General features: G+C 44.8%; 1 protein-coding gene across 1 annotated transcript in view; it reads left to right on the forward strand.

Moving 5' to 3' along the window:
* Positions 1-15,523, forward strand: part of TACR1 (tachykinin receptor 1) — a 142,355-nt gene extending 126,832 nt beyond the window's left edge. The window contains exons 3-5 of the mRNA XM_060656633.3: positions 9,827-9,977; positions 11,056-11,252; positions 12,309-15,523. Of these exons, the coding sequence (XP_060512616.1) occupies positions 9,827-9,977; positions 11,056-11,252; positions 12,309-12,600 (640 nt within the window). The 3' untranslated portion in view covers positions 12,601-15,523. The remainder of the gene's footprint in view (positions 1-9,826; positions 9,978-11,055; positions 11,253-12,308) is intronic.
* The last annotated feature ends 5,458 nt before the right edge of the window (positions 15,524-20,981 follow it).

The following is a 20,981-nucleotide window of genomic DNA, read 5'->3' on the forward strand; positions in this document are numbered from 1 at the left end:
GTGCAATTTCAATTCAGCAAGGAAAGGACGCAATATCTAATAGCGGTGCTGGGAAAGCTGTAGACAATTAGTGAAGAAAACAATGTGGCAACTTTTGTCATAACACTCATCAAAATAGATCCCTGATGGACTGAATAGTTACAACACAAATAATCAAATAAATAAACTGGAAGAAAGCAGGGGTGAATATTTTCATAACTATGATATTGAAAAGGCAATTCTAAGTATAATATGATAGAAGCCATAAAGAATTCTCACAAATTAGTAAGGACTGTATGAACAACCCCATGTAAAATCAAGCGAATTATACAAGTGGTCAATTTGGAAAAGAAAAAATGACAATGACAAAAGGCATAATTATAAAATTTCAATTTATAATGAATAAAGAATATTAAAAGTAAGCTATCATGTTGTTAAAGACTAACACATCCCAACACCCAGTGCCACCATGCAGGAAAAAGAGAAAGCCCAGAGGCCATAAGTTAGCAGATACTTTCTGAAGAGGGACAATATATGCCAAACCTTTAATAATACTTTAATTCTGGCTAATTAATTGTTGGGAAATGAGAATGAGAGCAAAGATATGTATTGAAGATGTTAATTACAGTATCAGTTAAATATAAAAACATTGTAAATAACTCAAACGTCCCAATTAGAAGGCAGGCTGAATACCCATGTACTTCTATAATATGGGGCATGGTCACACTGGTTAGAAACATTGTCAAAGAAATAGATTCATTGACATAAAAAGATGATTGTGGCACAGTGTTATTTTTGAAGTAATATAAAATATACTTATGTATGTACAAGTAAGAGTGTGAATGTGCAGCTAGGTATAGGAAGATGTCAACTTTATTAGGATTTATTTCTAGGTCATGGGCTCACAAGAACTTCTAAAGGTGTTCTTTTAATGCTTGCCTGTATTTTCAAATCCACAATGAATATATAGTGCTTGCAACAAGAAAACTATTGATTACAAAATCGGGGTGCCTGGGTGGCTCAATCAGTTAAGCGTCTGATTCTTGATTTTGGCTCAAGTCATGTTCTCAGGGTCATGGGATCAAGCCCTGAGATGGGGCTTAAGATTCTCTCTCTCTCTCTCCCTCTGTCCCTACCCTGTGCTTGCTTGCTCTCTCTAGAAAGAAAGAAAGAAAGAAAGAAAGAAAGAAAGAAAGAAAGAAAGAAAGAAAGAAAGAAAAAGAAAGAAAGAAAGAAATTAAGAAAGAAAGAAAGAAAGAAAGAAAGAAAGAAAGAAAGAAAGAAAGAAGAAAAAAATGAAGAAATGGAAAATGGTCAGGCCTGGGGCTCTGTGCCTGCAGGGTATTCAAGAGGATGCCCTCAAGGGGGCTTCTTGCTGGCTGTGGGTATGGAGCGGGTGAGAATTCTAATGTCCTTCCAATCCTGAGATGGTATCTTTCTATGAAGAGTTTCCTTGGGGCCAGTTCTGCAAGGGTGATTAAAGAGGGACACCGCTGGGCTCTGTCTCCAAGGACCATAGCATCTAATGAAGCAGATAAAACATAAAAAGGAGCCTGGAGAAGAACACATCAAAATTCTGACTTGCGTGGTTTGGATAATGACTGCAGAAAAACATATGTTTTATTTCCTCTTGTTCACTGGCAGGAGCTGAGCCACTGCCTTCAGGAGGCAGCACCATTTGGGGGTAGGAATCTGGGGAACCCAATTTTTCTGTGAATTCAATGAATACACTTGAGCATCTGCCTTGATTGGTCAGCACATCCTGAAAGAGGCTGACCTGGGGGCATTTCTGCCCCAAGTTTATGCCTGGATGCAGTTAATGGGAGTATGATCCCAGCCCTCTCTCAAGGACAGCGAGGACATGTCCTCACATCTCTATATCCCAGGGTAGACTGGTCACAAGCAGGGGAGGGTACACGAGGGCTTTGTTATCCCATGCAAATGTCTTTCTCTGTCCCCTGACCTCTCCCTCCCTTTTGTGACCCAGCAGTTTAGGAATGGAGCCCCCACTTACTGCCCCCATTCCTCACTCCCCATCAGCTGGCCCACCTGCTCTAATCATCGCTGACCACACCACAAAAATGGAATCTGCCCATGACCTCCTATTTCCAAAACCACAGAGCAAGTTCCTGTCCTCATCCCACCTCCGCCTCCCAACACTCCTCCCCCAGGCAGGCTCCACCAGTCCCTGGACTCTCCCTCCCCGCCCTGCACCTCCCACCCCTCACTCTCCTCCTTCCCTCCTGCCCTGGGCTCATCCTCATGTGGGCCTCCTCTGCCAGCCCCCTCTCTCCCCTCATCTTCTCAGGGTTTGGGGATACCCAAGGGATCCAAATCTAATCTCCACCCAGGCCTCTTGTCCTAGTTCCAGCCAGATTCAGACATTCAACTGCTTGCCCTGAAGGTCAGCATGTCCAAACGTCAGCTTGCTGACCTCCCCAACAAACCTGCTCCTCCTCCCGGGTCCCCATACCTGCAACAGTCAGCCTCACTCTCCCCCATTCACACAGGCCATAAACCCAGCTAAAGTGCCGAATGGCAGCCAAGCCCACCAGCTTTTCCTCCCAGCCACAGCACCCCTTGGGGTCTTCCTCTCCTCCCCATCCATCCAGTCTGCCATGGCTCTAGCTCAGGTCATTGCCGCTTCCAGCCTGGCTCCTTGCACAGCTTCCTAAAGGCTGGTGCCTCTAGCCTTTCCTGCCTCCATCCAAGCCCCACTGTGGCCAGAGCACAAGTATCTGATCATGTCACTCCCTGTTTAAAACCATTTTGTGATTTCCCATCAACTTCAAAATACATTATAAACTCTCCAGCATGTCATAAAATGCACTTCATGATTTGTCCTCTGTCTACCTTTCTGTCTAAGTCTCCTGATACTTCCTCACACAGCCATGTTCCATTAGTCTGAGTCACAGCACAGCACCGCATCATGCCAAGGTCCTCCCTCGGTGCCTTTGCACTTGCTGTTTTCACCACTTGTAGTGCCCACCTCCTGCACACATATCAGGGCGTGGCCAAGCACACCTCCTGCAGGAAGCGTCCCTGATTGGATTGGTTGAGAGTCTCACTTCTGCATTCCCATTATTCTCCATGCACTTAGTAACAAAATGCCTACTGTTTTCAGGGTAATTTTAAAAATTGTTTACATATGTATATATTTTTTATATTTTATATATATTTATAAAGGCCCCTGACACCTTTCTCAGTGTCTCCACTCCACTTGAAGAGGTAACCACTGTCAGTCACTTCCCATATTACATTCTTCGGCACTTCTCTGTGTCCCCCAAAGACTGAGCTCCTGGTAATGGGAACAGAGGCTTGGATTCCTTACACAGGGCCACAGAATTTATGAATTAGTAGACTGCAGTTTCGTTTTGTCTCCAATAGGACTGCAAGGGCTTTGGGATTTGGTCTAATGCCTAGAAGTGAAAGTGAGCAAAAAAAATATGGATTTTTTTTTTCTTTTACTAGGAAGAAACCACATTTATCTGCAAAGAAGACAATTTTTTGGAAGGAAGTAAAAAGTTAAGCAGGCATCTAGCACTGTGCTTGAGGAAGAGACAGCCTGAGGGCTGCTCAAGGAAGGGCAGCAAGGGGGTACTGCTCAGCTCATGTCTATCGAGGGGTGGCCCCACAAGTCCGAGATGCAAAGAGGGCTCAGGCGTGTTCCTGGTTATCTCAACTTGGCAGGACCATCCCAGGAGGCAGGTTCAGCTTGTTGCCTGTGACATAGGATGTAGTGAAAGCTACCGGGCCACAGGTTCTTAGTTTAAGAAGGAACGACATCAGTCACAGCTGCCAGCAGGAGTAGGCTCAACGACGATGACTCTCAGCCCCAGCCACAAGGAGAACCCTCTGGAGAGCTTCTGACACTCTGATGCCAAGGCAGCACTGCAGGCCAGTCTTAAGTCAGAAGCTGAGACTGGAAACCACACACTCGAAGTTTTCAACATTCCCCAGGTGATTCCAGTGTGCAGCCAAGATGGAGAGCACTGTGCTTCAAACTTGAACTTGCACATGAATCACCAGAAAGTCTTATTAAAGTACACATTTTCCGATTTGGCCCATCCAGAGTGGGGACTGAGAATCTTCGTCTCTAACAAGCTCCAGGTATTGCCGATGGTGCTGGCTTTATAGCTAGTGAGCAGCGCATCACAGGGGGTATTCAAGAAGTAAGGGGCTGATTACATGGTGTGGAAACTGTAGAGAAGGCTGACATAATGAATGAGGGTTAACGCATTGAATCAGAGAAGCACAGCAGTGCTCATCCACCTTTCTGTGACAGCCGAAATCTCCCACCACCACCACCTAACAACCTGATCCACAGAAAGCCACATATAAACCCAGCAGAGTTGCTTGTTTAGAGGGACAGCAGGAACCCCAGAGCTCTGCCCTCTTGTCTCCCTTCCTCCCCCACCTCAGGGCACCTAGAGCCTCCATGAAGTGCATTAGAAGACACACTGGATACTATTTAATAAACCCATCTATCTGATTTCAGATGCTGAGGACTATTTCAGAGACTGGAACTGTTGGTGCTTGAGCAATGAGTGACTCCAGATAGTGAGACGTTAGTAAACCTGGATTAGTGAGCATTACGGCATTAAGGACAGGCGAATCTGCAGGATTTGGGGTGACACAGTCTGTATACAGCAATTTTATCTTGTAATAGGTGCCGCTTCTAGAGGGGTGACCTGGAGGGAACAAAGGTAGGAGGTTGTTGCATGCACTTGCCTTCCGAGGGTACCAGTAAGTCCACTGGCAAAATTTAATGATCGGAATCCACCGACATATCTCATCAAGTGGGAACCAAGCCACCCCTGCTGTCACAGCCTCTTGCTGTCACTCCTGGTCCTTTCTCTCACTCACTTCAGATGCACCCCTGACCCCTTCTTCTCTTCTCTCAAGGCGGATACTAACTCTGAGAGCTGATTAAACCCTGCCTGGCAGGAACCTAGGAATATCAGATTGGAGAATTAAAAAAAAAAAAAAAAAAAAAAAAAGCATGGAGCCTCACATAATAAGATTACACGAAATTCCATTGGCGGGCTCTTTAAAACAATGATTATGGAAAAAAAAATTACAAAACAGGATTATCTCCAGGTAACTACAAGAATATGGTAAAATTTCTTCAAGAAGGTGTCAAGATGGAAGAAATGTATTTATTTTCATTTTTTCTAATGATGGAATTTCATTCATTTGACCTTAGAATTTTTTTGAACTTTTTTAATGTAGAGTCATTTAGAATTTTTAGTAACTTGGACATTTTTTGGATTGAGTATTTGCAATTCTTTTTTTATTTTTTATTTTTTGTTTATTTTTGAAAGAGTGAGAAAGAGCGCGTGCACGTGCACGCACAAGTTGGGGGAGGGGCAGAGAGAGGGGAGGGGACAGAGGATCCAAAGCAGGCTCTGCACTGACAACAGACAGCCAGATGCAGGGCTCAAACTCATAAACCGTGAGATCATGACCTGAGCCAAAGTCAGCCGCTTAACCGAACTACTCAGGCATCCCGAGTACTTGCAATTTCTAGGCAAAAGGGGCTTATCTGAGCAAGATTTAGGAGGATACATTTTACCTTTGATCCCATCCAAGAATCAAACCTACAGGTTTGTTTGCTTTTTTATGATTTGGGAGGGAGGGAGGGAGATTGTTGAGGGGCTCCCAAAGGGAGCAGAAAACTACTCATCTGGAGATGTAAGACCCCAGCTTCACTAGAATTTTCTCATGGATTTTTTAAATTAAGTTTATTGTGATAAAATACATATAACATAAAATTTACCATTTTACATTCACCATATTGTTGCAACCATCACCACGATCCATTTCCAGAACTTTTCCATTATCCCACATTCTGTACCTATTATTCCATCCCCTCTCCCCAGCCCTTGGTAACCTCTATTCCACTTTCTGTTTCTATGAATTTGCCTATTCTAGATATTTAATTTAAGTGGAATCATCCAGTATTTGTCCTCTTGTGTCTGGCTTATCCACTTAACATGTTTGCAAGGTTTACCCATGTTGTGGTATGTATTAGAACTTCATTCCTTTTCATGGCTGAGTAATATTCCATTGTAAATATATACCACATTTGGTTTATCCACTCAACTTTTGAGGGATATTTGGGTTGCTTCCACCTTTTGGCTATGGGAAATAGTGCTGCTATGAACATTGGTGTGTAAGTATCTATTTGAGCCCCTGCTTTCAAATCTTCTGGGTATATATCTAGAAGTGGAATTGCTGGGTGATATTCCTGTGTTATTTTCAATTATCCCTGTTCTACAATGGACAAGTTAATGCTCTCCCTGACTAAAGTACTTTTTAACTGAAATTAAGTTCATACTTTTTGTTGTTTACAAATAAGAAAATTACTTTTCCTTCTTTTAAAAAAATAGAAGCTGATAATTTATGTTTATTGATTCATTTTAGCATTTTCCTAATGGTCTGATCTGTGATTTTTCCAAAGGGTACTTTGTTTTAAAGTGTATGTTTTATATTCTATTCAAGTATGGTGAGGCCAACAGATAAGGACATGATTGCCATTGAAAAGATAGTTTATTACTCATAGTTCCCAGGACAAAGGGGCAAGTGCACCACATAGGGCCACGGGCAGAGAGAGAGCGCAGGAGACTTCAGGAAGGCTTTTATTGTGTGTTCCAGAGAAGGAATGGGTGAGGCAGGATAAACAGGCTTAGAATTGGCTAGTTTGAATCATTTCCATGAGCTCTGTGCCCCTGACTGTCTGAAGTGGCCGTGGGGTGACCATGGCAGCTGGATAGCATCCCACAGTGTAAGAGCCCCTGAGAAAACAAGTGGGTGGGGAGTATAGGCCCTGGGTTCATTAGTTTGCATAGGAAAGGCACACTAGCAGGAGTTATCTCTAGGAATTAACTAACCCAAGGAGGCACAGTCCTTTCCAGGTCAACAAGGCCTAGACCTCAAAGCATCAGATACAGAAACTAAAAAATATGGTTAACACACATCTTAGTGAAGTCATAAAATCTCAAACAATGGGGTTCCAACAGGCTTGCAGACTTGGACCTGAAACAGTGCTTCTCAGTGCTAACCATATGCAAGAATAACTTGGGAAATTTTTCTCAGCTGTGGTTTCCTGCTTCTACAATCAAGGCCAATTTAATGTGTCTCTGAGCACTGATCATTTTAAAAGCTCCCCTGGTGATTCTCATGTGATTCCGGGCTCAAGAATCATTGGTTTAGGACAGTGTTTCTCAAAGTCTGAACCTGGACCAGCAGCAGCATGAACTGGGAATTTGTTATGAAAGCAGATTCTCAAGCCCACCCCAGACTTGTTAAGTGGGCAAGTCCAGGTGGGGTCCAGCCCTTTGTGTTTGTACAAGCTCCCCCAGGTGATTCTGAAGCTGGCTCAAGTTTGGGATCCACTGGTCCAGGGTTAGGAGCACCGGTGACTGGACTGCAGTGTCCTTCCATCGTGTCCCTGACTCCCATATAGATGCTCAGCACTCTGAGGCACTGGCCCCACAAAGCTCAACTACTGTGTTTTGATCATCAACCAAGTATCGGTTTGCATAAGGCAGGACTATTCTTCCACGTAGGAGAAGCAGGTGTATCCTGAAGGTTCCCAGGGTCTCCCTGTCCCCTTATATCCAAGTGATAAGTACAGCAATCGGGGGAGAGGTTGAGATCAGGTAGGAAACTCAGTATGCACTCACTGCCATGGTGACTGGAGAACCCAGAGGCTCCCAGAGGAGGTGAAAATCAAGGGGGACCTTAACAGCCTGTTGAGACTGTTGGAGCAGCCTGTCTGCACAAAACGGATGCACTCAGCACCCTGCTTTGCTGAAGCTGTTGTGCATTATTTAAGAGCTCGTCAAGTGTCTTCAAGCTGCAAATTTTAATATTCACAGGAAGCTGAATAAGTAAAACTGTGGAGCTTTGCAAAGAAGTAATGAAAACATAGTACCGATAAAGAGAAATTAAATGAATAAGTAGGTTTTCTTTATTGGAAAAAAAATCATTTAAGAGAATAAGCATAAACAGAGTCATCACTGGATGACTTTTCTCCAGTGACAAAAAGCTGGTTCTGGGGTCACAGTCCTGCCTTCTTATTCCAACCTCCTCTTTTTACCTGCTGTGAATTTGGGAAAGTTAATTAAATTCTTAACTTCAGTTTCCTCATCTACAGAATGGGATTATGATAGTACACGCCTAATCATTTTTTTTGAGGATTAAATAAGAATAACGGTAAAGTGAGTGGCATTGTGCTCTTCACTAAATAAAATCTAACTATCGTTTCTGCTATTAATACTATCATTAACATTATTATCAACATAGCGATCTAGAGTGAACTCCCTGAAATATTAGCTGTTCCCACTATTATTACTACTATTACTACTAATGGATCCTCTCCATTAAACTCACATCAGGAGAAAAGGGCTATAACTAACCAGATATACAAAGCACTCACTGAGAAAAATATCCTTTCTCAAAATTCAAAAAATTATTTAAGCATCCTACTTAGAAGGACACTTGCCTTAAACAAAATAGAATAAGTTATGTTGTTGCAACAAACATCAAAATCTCAGTAGTTTATCAACAATAGCCAAATTATGGAAAGAGCTCAAATGTCCATTGACTAATGAATGGATAAAGAAGATATGGTATGTATATACTACTCAGCCATCAAAAAGAATGAAATCTTGCCATTTGCAATGATGTTAATGGAACTACAGTGTATTATAGTGTATTATAGCTAAGTGAAATAAGTCAGTCAAAGAAAGGAAAATATCATATGATTTCACTCATATGCAGAACTTAAGAAACAAAACAAGTGAACATGGGAGAAGGGAAGCAGAAATAAGATAAAAACAGAGAGGGAGGCAAACCATGAGACTCTTAATTACAGAGAACAAACTGAGAGTTGCTGGAGGGGAGGTTGGGGATGGGCTAAATGGGTGATGGGTACTAAGAAGGGGCCTTGTTGTGATGAGCACTGGGTGTTGTATGTAAGTGATGAATCACTAAATCCTACTCCTGAAACCAATGCTACACTATGTGTTAACTAACTTGAATTTAGATAAAATCTTGGAGAAAAAATTCTCAGTGGTTTAATACTGCAAAAGCTTATTTCCTGCCCATGTCAATTTGTCCCAGTCAAACTCAAGTCAATTGGTATCTATTTTGCAAGCTGTAACCCAGAGACCCAGGAAGCTTCCATTTGCAGATACATTTTTAAGGGCCAGGCTTAGAATTAGCTTATACTTTGTGGCTTTCACCCACTGATCCTAGTTCTAGGATAAATTTTGTTTCTCTCCTCCAAGCTAATTATTCTTATACCTGTGAATCCACTTGTCCTACAGAAAGAATGAGAGCTCACCAACCACCTAGTGGTTCTCACCTGAATGTACAAGTTTGTCTACACTCCTGCACAAAAGCCCAGCCTAAATGTAATCTGACTGGAATTAACCGAGTGGTACAAACACCTCCTGCATTCTAGAGAATACACTTTTATTAATGCAGCCTAAGGTTGCATTTTTTTTGGAGGGGGAATGTAAGCAATATTGAACTTACCATCAACTGAAATTGTCATAAGTATACAACAGATTCAGTTCCCTTTCATCAATGTTTTTTCTTTCTTCAATCTCAACAGGAATCTCTATTATGGAAAAAGTCCACAAGAAAAACCTAAGTTGAAGAGATTTGCTTTCTCTAGTTTATCCATTCATATATCAGCCAACCACCCAATGCAGGTGGCCAGACTCCATGCTGCCTTATCATCCAAGCTCATTAATGGCAAATGCTGAGAAAGGTGGTTGGCAAGCCTTGACCATCCCTGTCCTTAGACCGAACCCTCCCATCCTTCCTGTTGCAGGTACCACATCTGCGTAACTGTGCTGATCTACTTCCTCCCCTTGCTGGTGATTGGCTATGCGTACACTGTTGTGGGAATCACACTGTGGGCCAGCGAGATCCCTGGGGACTCCTCTGACCGTTACCATGAGCAGGTCTCTGCCAAGCGCAAGGTAAGCAAAGAGCAAGCAGCACCTAACCCGCCCTGGCTCAGGCTGGCAAGCATATGAGCCTCAGAACCTCAGGAGGCCCAGAGGCAGCAGGCACAAAACATCCCTGTGGATCAGTGGAACTGTGGAACAGTGGAAGGAGGAGAGGAGGAGAGGAGATGTGGGACAGAGGAGGGAAGAGATCTTTCTTGGTTGTATTTGTAACCTAGGCCTGCCTGTATAGGCAAGAGCCACTTCTTTCTTGCCTTAAGAGTAATTGCAACCTGTCAAGCCATTAACACACACACACACACACACACACACACACACACACACACACACTTAACTACAAATGCATTGAAGAGTTAAGTCCTCTTTTATTATTAAAGTTTGACAAAATAATACATTCACTTGGTTCAAACATCAAAAAGTTTTAAAAGGAACAAAACTAGTGATGGAGAACAGAAACAGTGGGTCACATTACTATTTATAAAAAACCTTTTAAATCCCTTTTAACCATCTGGTGCTCCCTAGCTGCAGCTGTCCAGATGCCTCCCTTCCTCTTCTTTCCTCTGATACTACCCTGGCCCCTCCTCTCCACCTTCCCCCACCCCCCTGCCCTCACTGCTTCCTCCTCCTTACTGAGTCTCTCCCCACTGAATACCCATTCCCCTGGGTCATTGTCTGCTCTCCCTTGGCTTCTGCAGCCACTGCCCAGAGGGGTGATATCACACAGAGGTTCTCAAACATGACTGTGTTTCAGAGTCATCTGAAGGGCTTGTCAAACCAGAATTCTGGGTCTCACCCCCAGGGTTTCTGATTCTGTAAGTGTGGGATGGGGTCCAAGAATTCTCATTTCTGGCAAGTCCCAAATGATGGTTACAAAGCTGGTCCCGGAGCCACACTCTGAGAACTACTGATACAATCAAAGTCCTTTGATACCACATATAAATGGTCCTGTCTCCTCCTCGAAAGGGGTTATTATAGACACTTCCCACCACACACTGCACTGTGTGCAGTGAGGGGCATGGGAGGAGAGAGAAAGTAGCCGTGAGAAAAGTTGGCTGTGGTGGTGACCTCACCTGCCCCATCCTCCTGCCAGGTGGTCAAGATGATGATCGTCGTGGTGTGCACCTTTGCCATCTGCTGGCTGCCATTCCACATCTTCTTCCTCTTGCCCTACATCAACCCTGATCTCTACCTTGAGAAGTTTATTCAGCAGGTCTACCTGGCCATCATGTGGCTGGCCATGAGCTCCACCATGTACAACCCTATCATCTACTGCTGCCTCAATGACAGGTGAGGACCTCATCCCCCACACTCTCTCCAGGGACAAGATCATTTGTCTCTATAGCAGCCAAACAGCCAACCTAAATGAGCAAAATCTTTGTGAGACAAGAGGGGGTGGGAGGGACTGCAGCAAAAAGACCACACTACTCCATCCCTACTAATTATTGCCATGCAGCTTTATGACCCCAAAGTGGACTTTGTTTTTCTTCTCCAAGAAGAACCAGACATCCATACTTTTGTGTGAATCTTCTGACTTTTGGACACTGGCAACTAAGTTAGTGGGGGTGGGGGTGCACATTAAAAAAAAAACAAACCTCTGTTATTGATGCATATAAACAGGCCTGAAAGCTGGATCTAGTTCATGGCCTGTGATTTTGTTCCCTCTGCCCTGTGGATCCATGCACAGGGGGCTGTGCATGCAGTGGGGGGCGGCGGGGGGGAGACAGGGAGAGTAAGACACAAAGAGAGATTGATGGCCGCAGAATACCATTCTCCATAGGGCATCTTTTCCCTTCACTGGCCTCTCACTTTCCTCTTTCCATCTCATCTCATCATACAATTTGGGCAGCTTTACCCAGTTTCTTCTAGCAGTTCCAGCAGGACAGGGTAAGCAAAGAGGAATCAGTGCCTGGAAGGCCCTTACTTAGTCACACTGATCAGGAGAGCTGTTCTGGCAGAAGAAGCCAACCTTAGACAAGCAAGAGAAGGGAGAGCCCATCAGGAATGGTGGTCATTGGGGTGCCTGGGTGGCTCAGTCAGTTAAGTGTCGGACTCTTGATTTCGGCTCAGGTCATGATCTCACAGTTTATGGGTTCAAGCCCCACATCAGGCTCTGCACCAACAGTGTGGAGCCTGCTTGGGATTCTTTCTTTCCCTCTCTCTCTGTCCCTCCCCTGCTCTCTCTCTCTCTCAAAATAAATAAGCTTTAAATAATAATAATAACAATAACAACAGAGAGTCATACTTAGGCTTGTCTATGCGTTAAAGAGCTGACATAGTGGTGACAATGCCCTCTGGAAGCAGACTGTCCCAAAGGGTCACCTCTCCCATCTTCTGTCTCTCCAGGTTCCGCCTGGGCTTCAAGCATGCCTTCCGGTGCTGCCCCTTTATCAGTGCCGGCGACTACGAGGGGCTCGAAATGAAATCCACCCGGTACCTCCAAACCCAGGGCAGCGTGTATAAAGTCAGCCGCCTGGAGACCACCATCTCCACGGTGGTGGGGGCCCATGAGGAGGAGCTGGAGGATGGTCCCAAGACCACACCCTCGTCCCTGGATCTGACCTCCAATGGCTCCTCTCGCAGCAACTCCAAGACCATGACAGAGAGCTTCAGCTTCTACTCCAGCATGCTCTCCTAGACCGCAGGTCTTCAGCAGGGGCAGCCACCACCATTTTTGTCTTGCTTCACTTCATGCATGGATAATGCCTTGATCTAGAAACCATCAGAAATTCCCTAACACTGGGGTTTGTGAAAAAGTTCAGAATTTTTTAGGGAAAACATCCAATCCTGAGTTTAAAAAAAAATCTGGATTCTTCTATGACTTTGATATCCCCCATGCTGTGTGACCCAAGGCAAACTGCTGAACTTCTCTGAGCTTGTAAAATGGCAAGGTTGGACTTGATTTCCCCTAAATCTCTTCCATGATTCTAAAATTAACTTTGGTTATATGTGGGGGCTCATTTAGGGATGAATCCTACAGCACCTGGATTTGCCTGGAGCCTCCATGAACTTCAGTGAAGTTGTCCATAGTCGTGCTCACATTATTCTCCTTTAGCTGGTGGAGCACATCACATCAACCTTCACTCATCAGGGTAAACAAAAGAAGGAACCACATAAAATCCAAAGGAAAGGTTTAACTCTGTCTTCTAAGCATCCATGAAAAGGAAGCATGGATGCCTTCCTTTAGAGACCTCAATATTTAGTGCATCAACACCTCTTGAGATTGAGAGCCTCAGGTCCATGTGGATTATATCCCCAGGGACTGTCCTGAACAACCAGTATGGCAAAATAGGTCCAGTGATGCCAGCTAATGTCTGCTACAGACCAAGAGTCAGGAGGCCTGTGCCATACTTAATCTATCTGAGCCTCTCTTTCCTTATTTGTAAAATATGGGGCTGAGCTAGATAACCTAAGTACTCCTTTTAACATTCAGTGGTTCAAGGATTGTATGAGTTTTTTGTTAGTTTTATCAATTGGTAATCTCAAAAAGAATAAGAACAGCAAGTCTAGTGACTTAGTACCCTGTTTCTGGAGAGTAGCAACTGCTACAACGTGTCAATATCCATATCAAACATGCTCGGATTTATCCTAAAACCACGAGTATTTTCCTTCTTCTGGAACGTTTTGGTATTTGACAGAGCAGAGGACTTCATGTCAAAGTTTGCATCTCTCCATCAAGTGTTAGCAGGCCAAGTTCCACAGGTGGAGATGCCATCAAGGAAGATAAACATGTGGGCTCCCTGCTCTGGCCTTTTGGGGTATCTTAGGGCAGGGGCACTAATGCAGTCTCAGATTTATTCTATTATTCTAGCTTTATTCTCAGATGTCCAGTGAGCAAGGAGGCTGGACCCTGCAGCTCCACTTGTGGGAAGAGGCCACCTTATATCTTCCCTTCAGATTCTCTGAATCTCCCTTCCTGCCCCCATGGCTTAACTGGCCTCCTGTCTGAAAGGGGTGGGAAGACCCACCAACCCCACAGGACAGTCAGTCTACCAAGAGCCATGAATTTAATCCTCCATGTCTCAGCAAAGCTTTGAGGTTTCCAGCAGGTGAGCACACAATTTCTTGATGTCTCCCAGATTTGTGCTTTGTCCAGATGTGGCTGAAAGCAGAAGTCTCATGTAACATCCATGAATGTCTTCCTTGTGGTTTGAAGAATGGATGCACATGTGCTGCATTTGTGGTGTTGACAGAGACCAATGCTGCCCACAGGCTCTCTAGCCTTTACTAGCCATGAGGGCTATAACCCTACCAGGGCATCAGCAGCCCTGAGAAAGTTGTATAGCAACAGTATACGCCAAAATAACCCAATAGCCACATTCTGCAGAGCAGCATGGGAAGGATTAAATAAATTAAATAAAGTTATTTCAGTGTAGACATATGGATGAAAGACATAATTTAGGGGCAAAAAAAAAAATCAATGCCCAAAGCATTAATTATACTTCCAATAAAAACTGCACCATGTTATTCATTCCAGAGGGGTATATAAGGAACCAGAATGATTATAAAAAATACCCAAGAAGAAAAGTGTCTAGGACTTGGGAACATCCTCTCTGTTGAAGAGGTTAGAGTTGAATTCAACAATTTGTTGAGTACCTGCTCTGTGCTTAGCCCTGAGCTGGGGACACAAAGCTCCTCCGCTCTTGAGGAACCTACCAGACTGGTTTGTGGCTAGCTCACCTGTCCTAATAGGTCGAGACTACCCATCAGGCATGGAGGCAGCTGAGAAGCACATTCTCCCCAGGATTTTAAAGACCTACCCTCAACAGCGGTAATCAAGCCAAAACCTAGCACCTTCAGAGAGACTTTTGCAATGAGCTCTCTGAGATCATTGCAAAGGGAGCCACCAAGGGAACTGAAGGGATGTGGTTGGACAGCATCAACACCACACATAAGAAGAGAGAATATTGGATGGTCCTGGCTAGTTCAACTATGGCAGAACATCCTACTGAGAGCCCAGCAAGCCTTCCTCTAACCCATTCTCCATTGAACTTATTAAAATGTTGTCAGCTCCCATGTGTGAGAAACACCATGATTTGCACTGTGCATGGGTCTCATTTTTATAGAAATGTGTCACCCTGTGTTTATCTCCCGAGTGTTTTTCCTTGGTATAGTGTTCAGTAGTAAAAGAATATAAGATATCATGGGGCCATCTTTATTATGTTACTTCCAAAAATTGGGATCCAGTTGCTGTCAATGTGTTATTTGTACTGTGCCAATCCTCCTCTTCATTTCGTCACAGAAAGGAGCTGAGACATATATCACAAACTCAGTCAAATCATAGTATTTGAGGGGTGGGTGGGAGACCTTTCTGGGAGGAACTGAAGGCCAGGAATCCTTGTCCTCCCCACCCCCACCAGAATTTGAAGACACACTGGAATGTCCTTTCTCTTGGAAGGACTAAGAGGTCTCCTGGGAAAAGGGGACTCAGGAGCTGACCTCATTGACCTGGTTTTCAAGAAGAGTCTATAAGTGGACAGCGGTCGTTCCTGAGGTTTCTGTTATCCAGCCTGGGATCCTGGAAAGAATCTCCATACAGAAATAAAGTGAGTGTTTGACCATCTCACGCCTCTGTCTCATCCCTGGGGAACCTCAGCACCCTACAGGATGCTGAATGGGATGGTATGATGAACCCTGCTCACTTGCATAGCCACAAGGATGGAAACTAACACCTAATAGACTTTTAACTCTGTGACAAAATGGGTTGGCAAACTGGTGGCTGTTTGCAGGTAGGGATCTGGGAAGGTAAGGTGGGATTGTGTGAAGTGCCCAACAATGTCACCTGTGAACAGAGCTGTGTCCATGCAGGCCCTTTCAGAACAGATACCAAAACAGAGTTAGAAGTACAAGAGATTTATTGGCGGGACGCCTGGGAAAGAGAGGAGAGGAAGCAGAAGCAGGCAGGGGAAGCCTGAAGCACAGCACAGATGTGACACCTGTGATGAAAGGGGGTGGGAAGGATGGGCAGGCAGAGCCTCAGACCATGGTGAAGCTATGAAAAGTCTCAGATGGCGCAACCACATCAAAGTTTTCCCATAGAGGGGAGCCTGGGTGGCTCAGTTGGTTGAGCATTGGATTCTTGGTTTCAGCTCAGGTCATGATCTCACGATTCATGGGATCAAGCCCCATGTCAGGCTCTGTGCTGACAGTGCAGAGTCTGCTTGGGATTCTCTCTCTCCTTCACTCTCTGCCCTCCCCTGCTCATGTTTGCTCCCCCCAACCTCTCAAAATAAATAAACATTAAAAAAAAGTTGCCAATGGCATAAATGGCCAGGTCTGGCACCCCTGCCACACGTTGTCACTGGGAACTCTCCTGGGAGAGAGTGGGCTGCATCTGAGGCACTGCAGCTGGAGGCTACCAGATGATTCTCCCCAACCCCAGTTCTCTCTTGAAGGGACATGAGAGCTGGGACCCCCATGACTGCCACCAGAGCTTTGGTCCAGCCCCCTGTCTTTAAAAACACATGTCAGGGGCGCCTGGGTGGTTCAGTCGATTAAGCATCCGACTTCAGCCCGGGTCACGATCTCGCGGTCCATGAGTTTGAGCCCCGCGTCAGGCTCTGGGCTGATGGCTCAGAGCCTGGAGCCTGCTTCCGATTCTGTGTCTCCCTCTCTCTCTGCCCCTCCCCCGTTCATGCTCTGTCTCTCTCTGTCTCAAAAATAAATAAACGTTAAAAAATAAAATAAAATAAAATAAAAATAAAAACTCATGTCAGGAAATAATTGGCAGAACTCGAAACCTTAATGGTAATGTCTGCGAACCCTGGCAACCTGCCTCCTATTTCCTGGGGCCACCTTGTACCACCTCACCTCTCAGGCACCTCCCTCAAAAGAGCGGGGAGAGCTGTCAGTGGACTTGCAATGACACAAAGGTTGTAAAGGTATTGAAAGAGCGACTTTTGAGGAGAATATGGACAGTTACCCAACTGTCCAACTGCATATGCATATGCAGTATCAGATGCAAATAATAAGAATGTTTCCATTTAAACCAAAGCACCTTAAACTGATATTCTTGTAGAAGCTTCCAGGGATACACAAACCACCTCAAGATTTCTACAAGTCATACATAACACATCGCCAGTGCGTGTTTGTGTGCATGTGTGTAATAAGAGGTGCAAAACCTGAATCTTGTCAAGAGAAATCAGTCGCCCTCCATTCTACAGAAAAGGAGAAAAATGATAGTGTTTCTAGGACAGGGATGAGCAGCCTTGAGACCTTCAGAGCACAGTGACAGGTATAGGCTGCCCTGGAGAATCAGAGCAGCTCCTGGAAACTGGAAACCACTTTGGAACAAAATCATAATTCACCCCAGATGCCCAGATGAGTTAAAGCTGTTAGAACATCATTAAAGATGTCCATGGCAGTAAAAACACCAAATTCATGATTAAGGGGTGTGCTGACACTTCTCCCTGGGAAAACTAGTATTTGTTAGGTGAGGAAGGACTAACCTGAGTTATGGGCAAACAGATCACACCAGCTATGGAGTACAGATTTTCCAGTGGAAAGGCAAAGACGTTTCATCTAGTCCTGTGTGGGCACATGTGGCCCACATACACACCACAGACGCTTAGCTTTTGGAGCCACAGCTGCCTATAGTGATACACCCCCAGGGGCTGCCAGAGTGCAAGTGTATGTGAGATGCAAGTGCATCTGAGATCTCCTTAGCTCTGGAACCTTAGGGGGGATTTCAGTCAAGACCCCAGGCAGAGGTGGGCCAGGTGGGGACACTCCAGGCATGTTCCCCTCATTCATCTTCAAAGGTGAGGGGAGCATCTGGCTATAGAAACTGTTTTCCTGACCATCCCCCCATAGTGTGCTGAGACACCCTCCTTTACATGTATCCAGTTCAGGAAAACAGGGAGGAAGGAGAATGAGGCCCTGGAAGGGCATATCTCACAAGCACTGCGTTCAACATAAAGACTTTTGATCCTGGCCTCCCTCTCAAGCAGCAAAGCTAGGAAGGAGAACACACTGCTGATTAGAAGCAAGTACCTCACAGGTATCAGCACTGACATGAGCTTGATGGGCGGCTGCCCCTGCCCTGTCACTCTTCCATGGCATGTTAGCAGCATATGTCACACCAGCTCCAGAGATTTTCATGCAGATTCAGACCCAGGTCCTCTGAACTGCATACACCTGTGTCCTTTCCCTTTTTCTGCCTCTGTTTATTTCCAGTTTCCTTTTGTTCTCCATGCTTTACTCCAACATTGTTCCCATCCCTGGAAGCCCTCACCTGACACTCTCCCTGCTGAAATTTTGAGGTTTGTTTTTTAACTTTTTTTAATGTTTATTTATTTTTGAGAGAGGGGGAGAGAGAGAGAGAGAGAGAGAGAGAGAGAGAGAGAGAGAGAGAGCACGAGCAGGGGAGGGGCAGAAAGAGAGGGAGACACAGAATCCGAAGCAGGTTCCAGGCTCCCAGCTGTCAGGACAGAGCCCGAAGTGGGGCTCGAATTCACAAACCACGATGAAATCTCTAGGTTTTAATGCCACTACTTGGGATGCCTTCCTGGTGTGCTCATCAATAAAGAGGATTTGGTGTGATAGTGAGAACGACCATCCCTAACAACTTCCCTTTCCCATCTCCCCACATCCCCGCTTGCCCAGTCCATGTACCCACCCACCCACACTTTCCCTTTATCCCCTAACCCCACCTCCCCCTCACCCACTTTCCTTAATTGAGATGCTCTCAGAACAGAACTCCTGAATTAGTCCCTATACTTAAAAGAAGCAGCTGACATAACAGATCCAGCCTCCAGGCTGGGAGGGAAGAACGGCAATCTCCAGAGGGCTGCCAGATTCCTGTGCCTTCAACTCTTAACCATGCCAGTGTAACCATTTGGAGAACATCAGTGTATGAAGAGACCACCAAACAGAGTGGAGGAAGAAGGGCAAGGCAGTGCATGCTCACTGCCCACAAAGTTCTTTCTGGACTTGGTTTATCCTCGCTGATCCATGCGCATTGTCCTCTTGTTCCTTAACCACCACCTGGAGGGGTACTTGTTTTGGCAGAAGGGTCCTAGGGGCAATAACTATTTCTTAAAGATGGCAGCCACCTGATTGGTCCAGATGGTCAAAAAGAGATGCTGTGAAGGATGATTATGATCATCGTTCTGTTTTGGCCTTAGAAATTTGGGGACAATACAAACACTTTCTCAAAAAGGGAAGAAGGCATTTTCAGTTTATTTTATACCTATCAAGATTTGGCAGCTGATAATTCAACCTCATCCACTAAACATTTGCCTGGCACCCATGAGGTAGCAGGTGCCCTGCTGGGGGGATTTGGGAATATAAATTTCTGTAGCACTTGGTCTCTGCCCTCGAGTCCAGAGGAATAGACAGATGTTCACTATAGCCCAGTGGGAGGAATGTGAAAGCAGAGATGGTAGAAAACACACTCAATGCCATACCTCACTAAATGTCACTAAAAGATCACAAAGTCCTAAGCCTAGGATATTCCTCCATGGCAAAGCAGACACAATCACTCACAGGAAATGTTTGCCCATTGCAATGACTCACTTTCAAACCTCCCCAAGTTTTTTTTTTTTTTTTTTTTTTTTTTTTTTTTTTTTAATTTTTTTTTTTTAACGTTTATTTATTTTTGAGACAGAGAGAGACAGAGCATGAACGGGGGAGGGGCAGAGAGAGAGGGAGACACAGAATCGGAAGCAGGCTCCGGGCTCTGAGCCATCAGCCCAGAGCCCGACGCGGGGCTCGAACTCACGGACCGTGAGATCATGACCTGAGCCGAAGTCGGACGCTCAACCGACTGAGCCACCCAGGCGCCCCAACCTCCCCAAGTTTTTAAGGTCATGAAGTTCCACTCCCTTATCAGCCACATCCTCCTTTCTACTGTTAATTTCAAATCCTCCTAAATCAAATGCCAGTCCCTCAGCAATCCCAGTGGAACGTGACTACCACCACCTCTAGCCCCACCTCTGGTCAGGTTCCTCATGGGTGCCATAGGACTGTCTCTGCTGCCCTCTAAAGGACCCTATTAAAAATGCACAGGTAGGGGCACCTGGGTGGCTCAGTCAGTTAAGGGTCTGACTTCAGCTCAGGTCATGATCTCGCGGTCCATGAGTTTGAGCCCTGCATTGGGCTCTGTGCTGACAGCTCAGAGTCCGGAGCCTGTTTCGGATTCTGTGTCTCCCTCTCTTTCTGACCCTCCCCTATTCATGCTCTGTCTCTCTCTGTCTCAAAAATAAACAATTGTTAAAAAAAAAATTCACAGGTTAAGGATTCAAATGAATGAAGTACCCAACACTAAGGTTATATGCTTTTATGTATATTCCTGCCAGCTGGTAGGGAGCTCACTTTGAAGTAGCCTAGGAGTCAATACCATGAGCATGATTTTCCTGTGCCTGGGCATCATTTTGGTTATATGTTTGAAGAAAGGAAGACACACATTAGAATACATGGGGCCTGATCACAATCCCGGACTTCAAGCTGTATTACAAAGCTGTAATCATCAATACAGTATGGTACTGGCATAAAACCAGACACTCAGATCAATGGAACAGCATAGAGAACCCAGAAATGGACCCACAAATGTATGGCCAACTAATCTTTGACAAAGAAGGAAAAAATATCCAATGGAATAAAGACAGTCTCTTCAGCAAGTGGTGCTGGGAAAACTGGACAGCGACATGCAGAAGAATGAACCTGGACCACTTTATTATACCATACACAAAAATAAACTCAAAATGGATGAAAGACCCAAATGTAAGACAGGAAGCCATCAAATCCCTTGAGGAGAAAGCAGGCAGAAACCTCTTTGACATTGGCTGCAGCAACTTCTTACTCAACACATCTCCAGAGGCAAGGGAAACAAAAGCAAAAATGAACTACTGGGACCTCATCAAAATAAAAAGCTTCTGCACAGCAAAGGAAACAATCAGCAAAACTAAAAGGCAACCAATGGAATGGGAGAATAATATGTTATTTGCAAACAACATATCAGATAAAGGTTAGTATCCAAAATCTATACAGAACTTACCAAACTCAACACCCAAAAAACAA

Source organism: Panthera onca, chromosome A3, assembly GCF_046562875.1.
Source record: "Panthera onca isolate mPanOnc1 chromosome A3, mPanOnc1 haplotype 2, whole genome shotgun sequence".
Lineage (NCBI taxonomy): Eukaryota > Metazoa > Chordata > Mammalia > Carnivora > Felidae > Panthera > Panthera onca.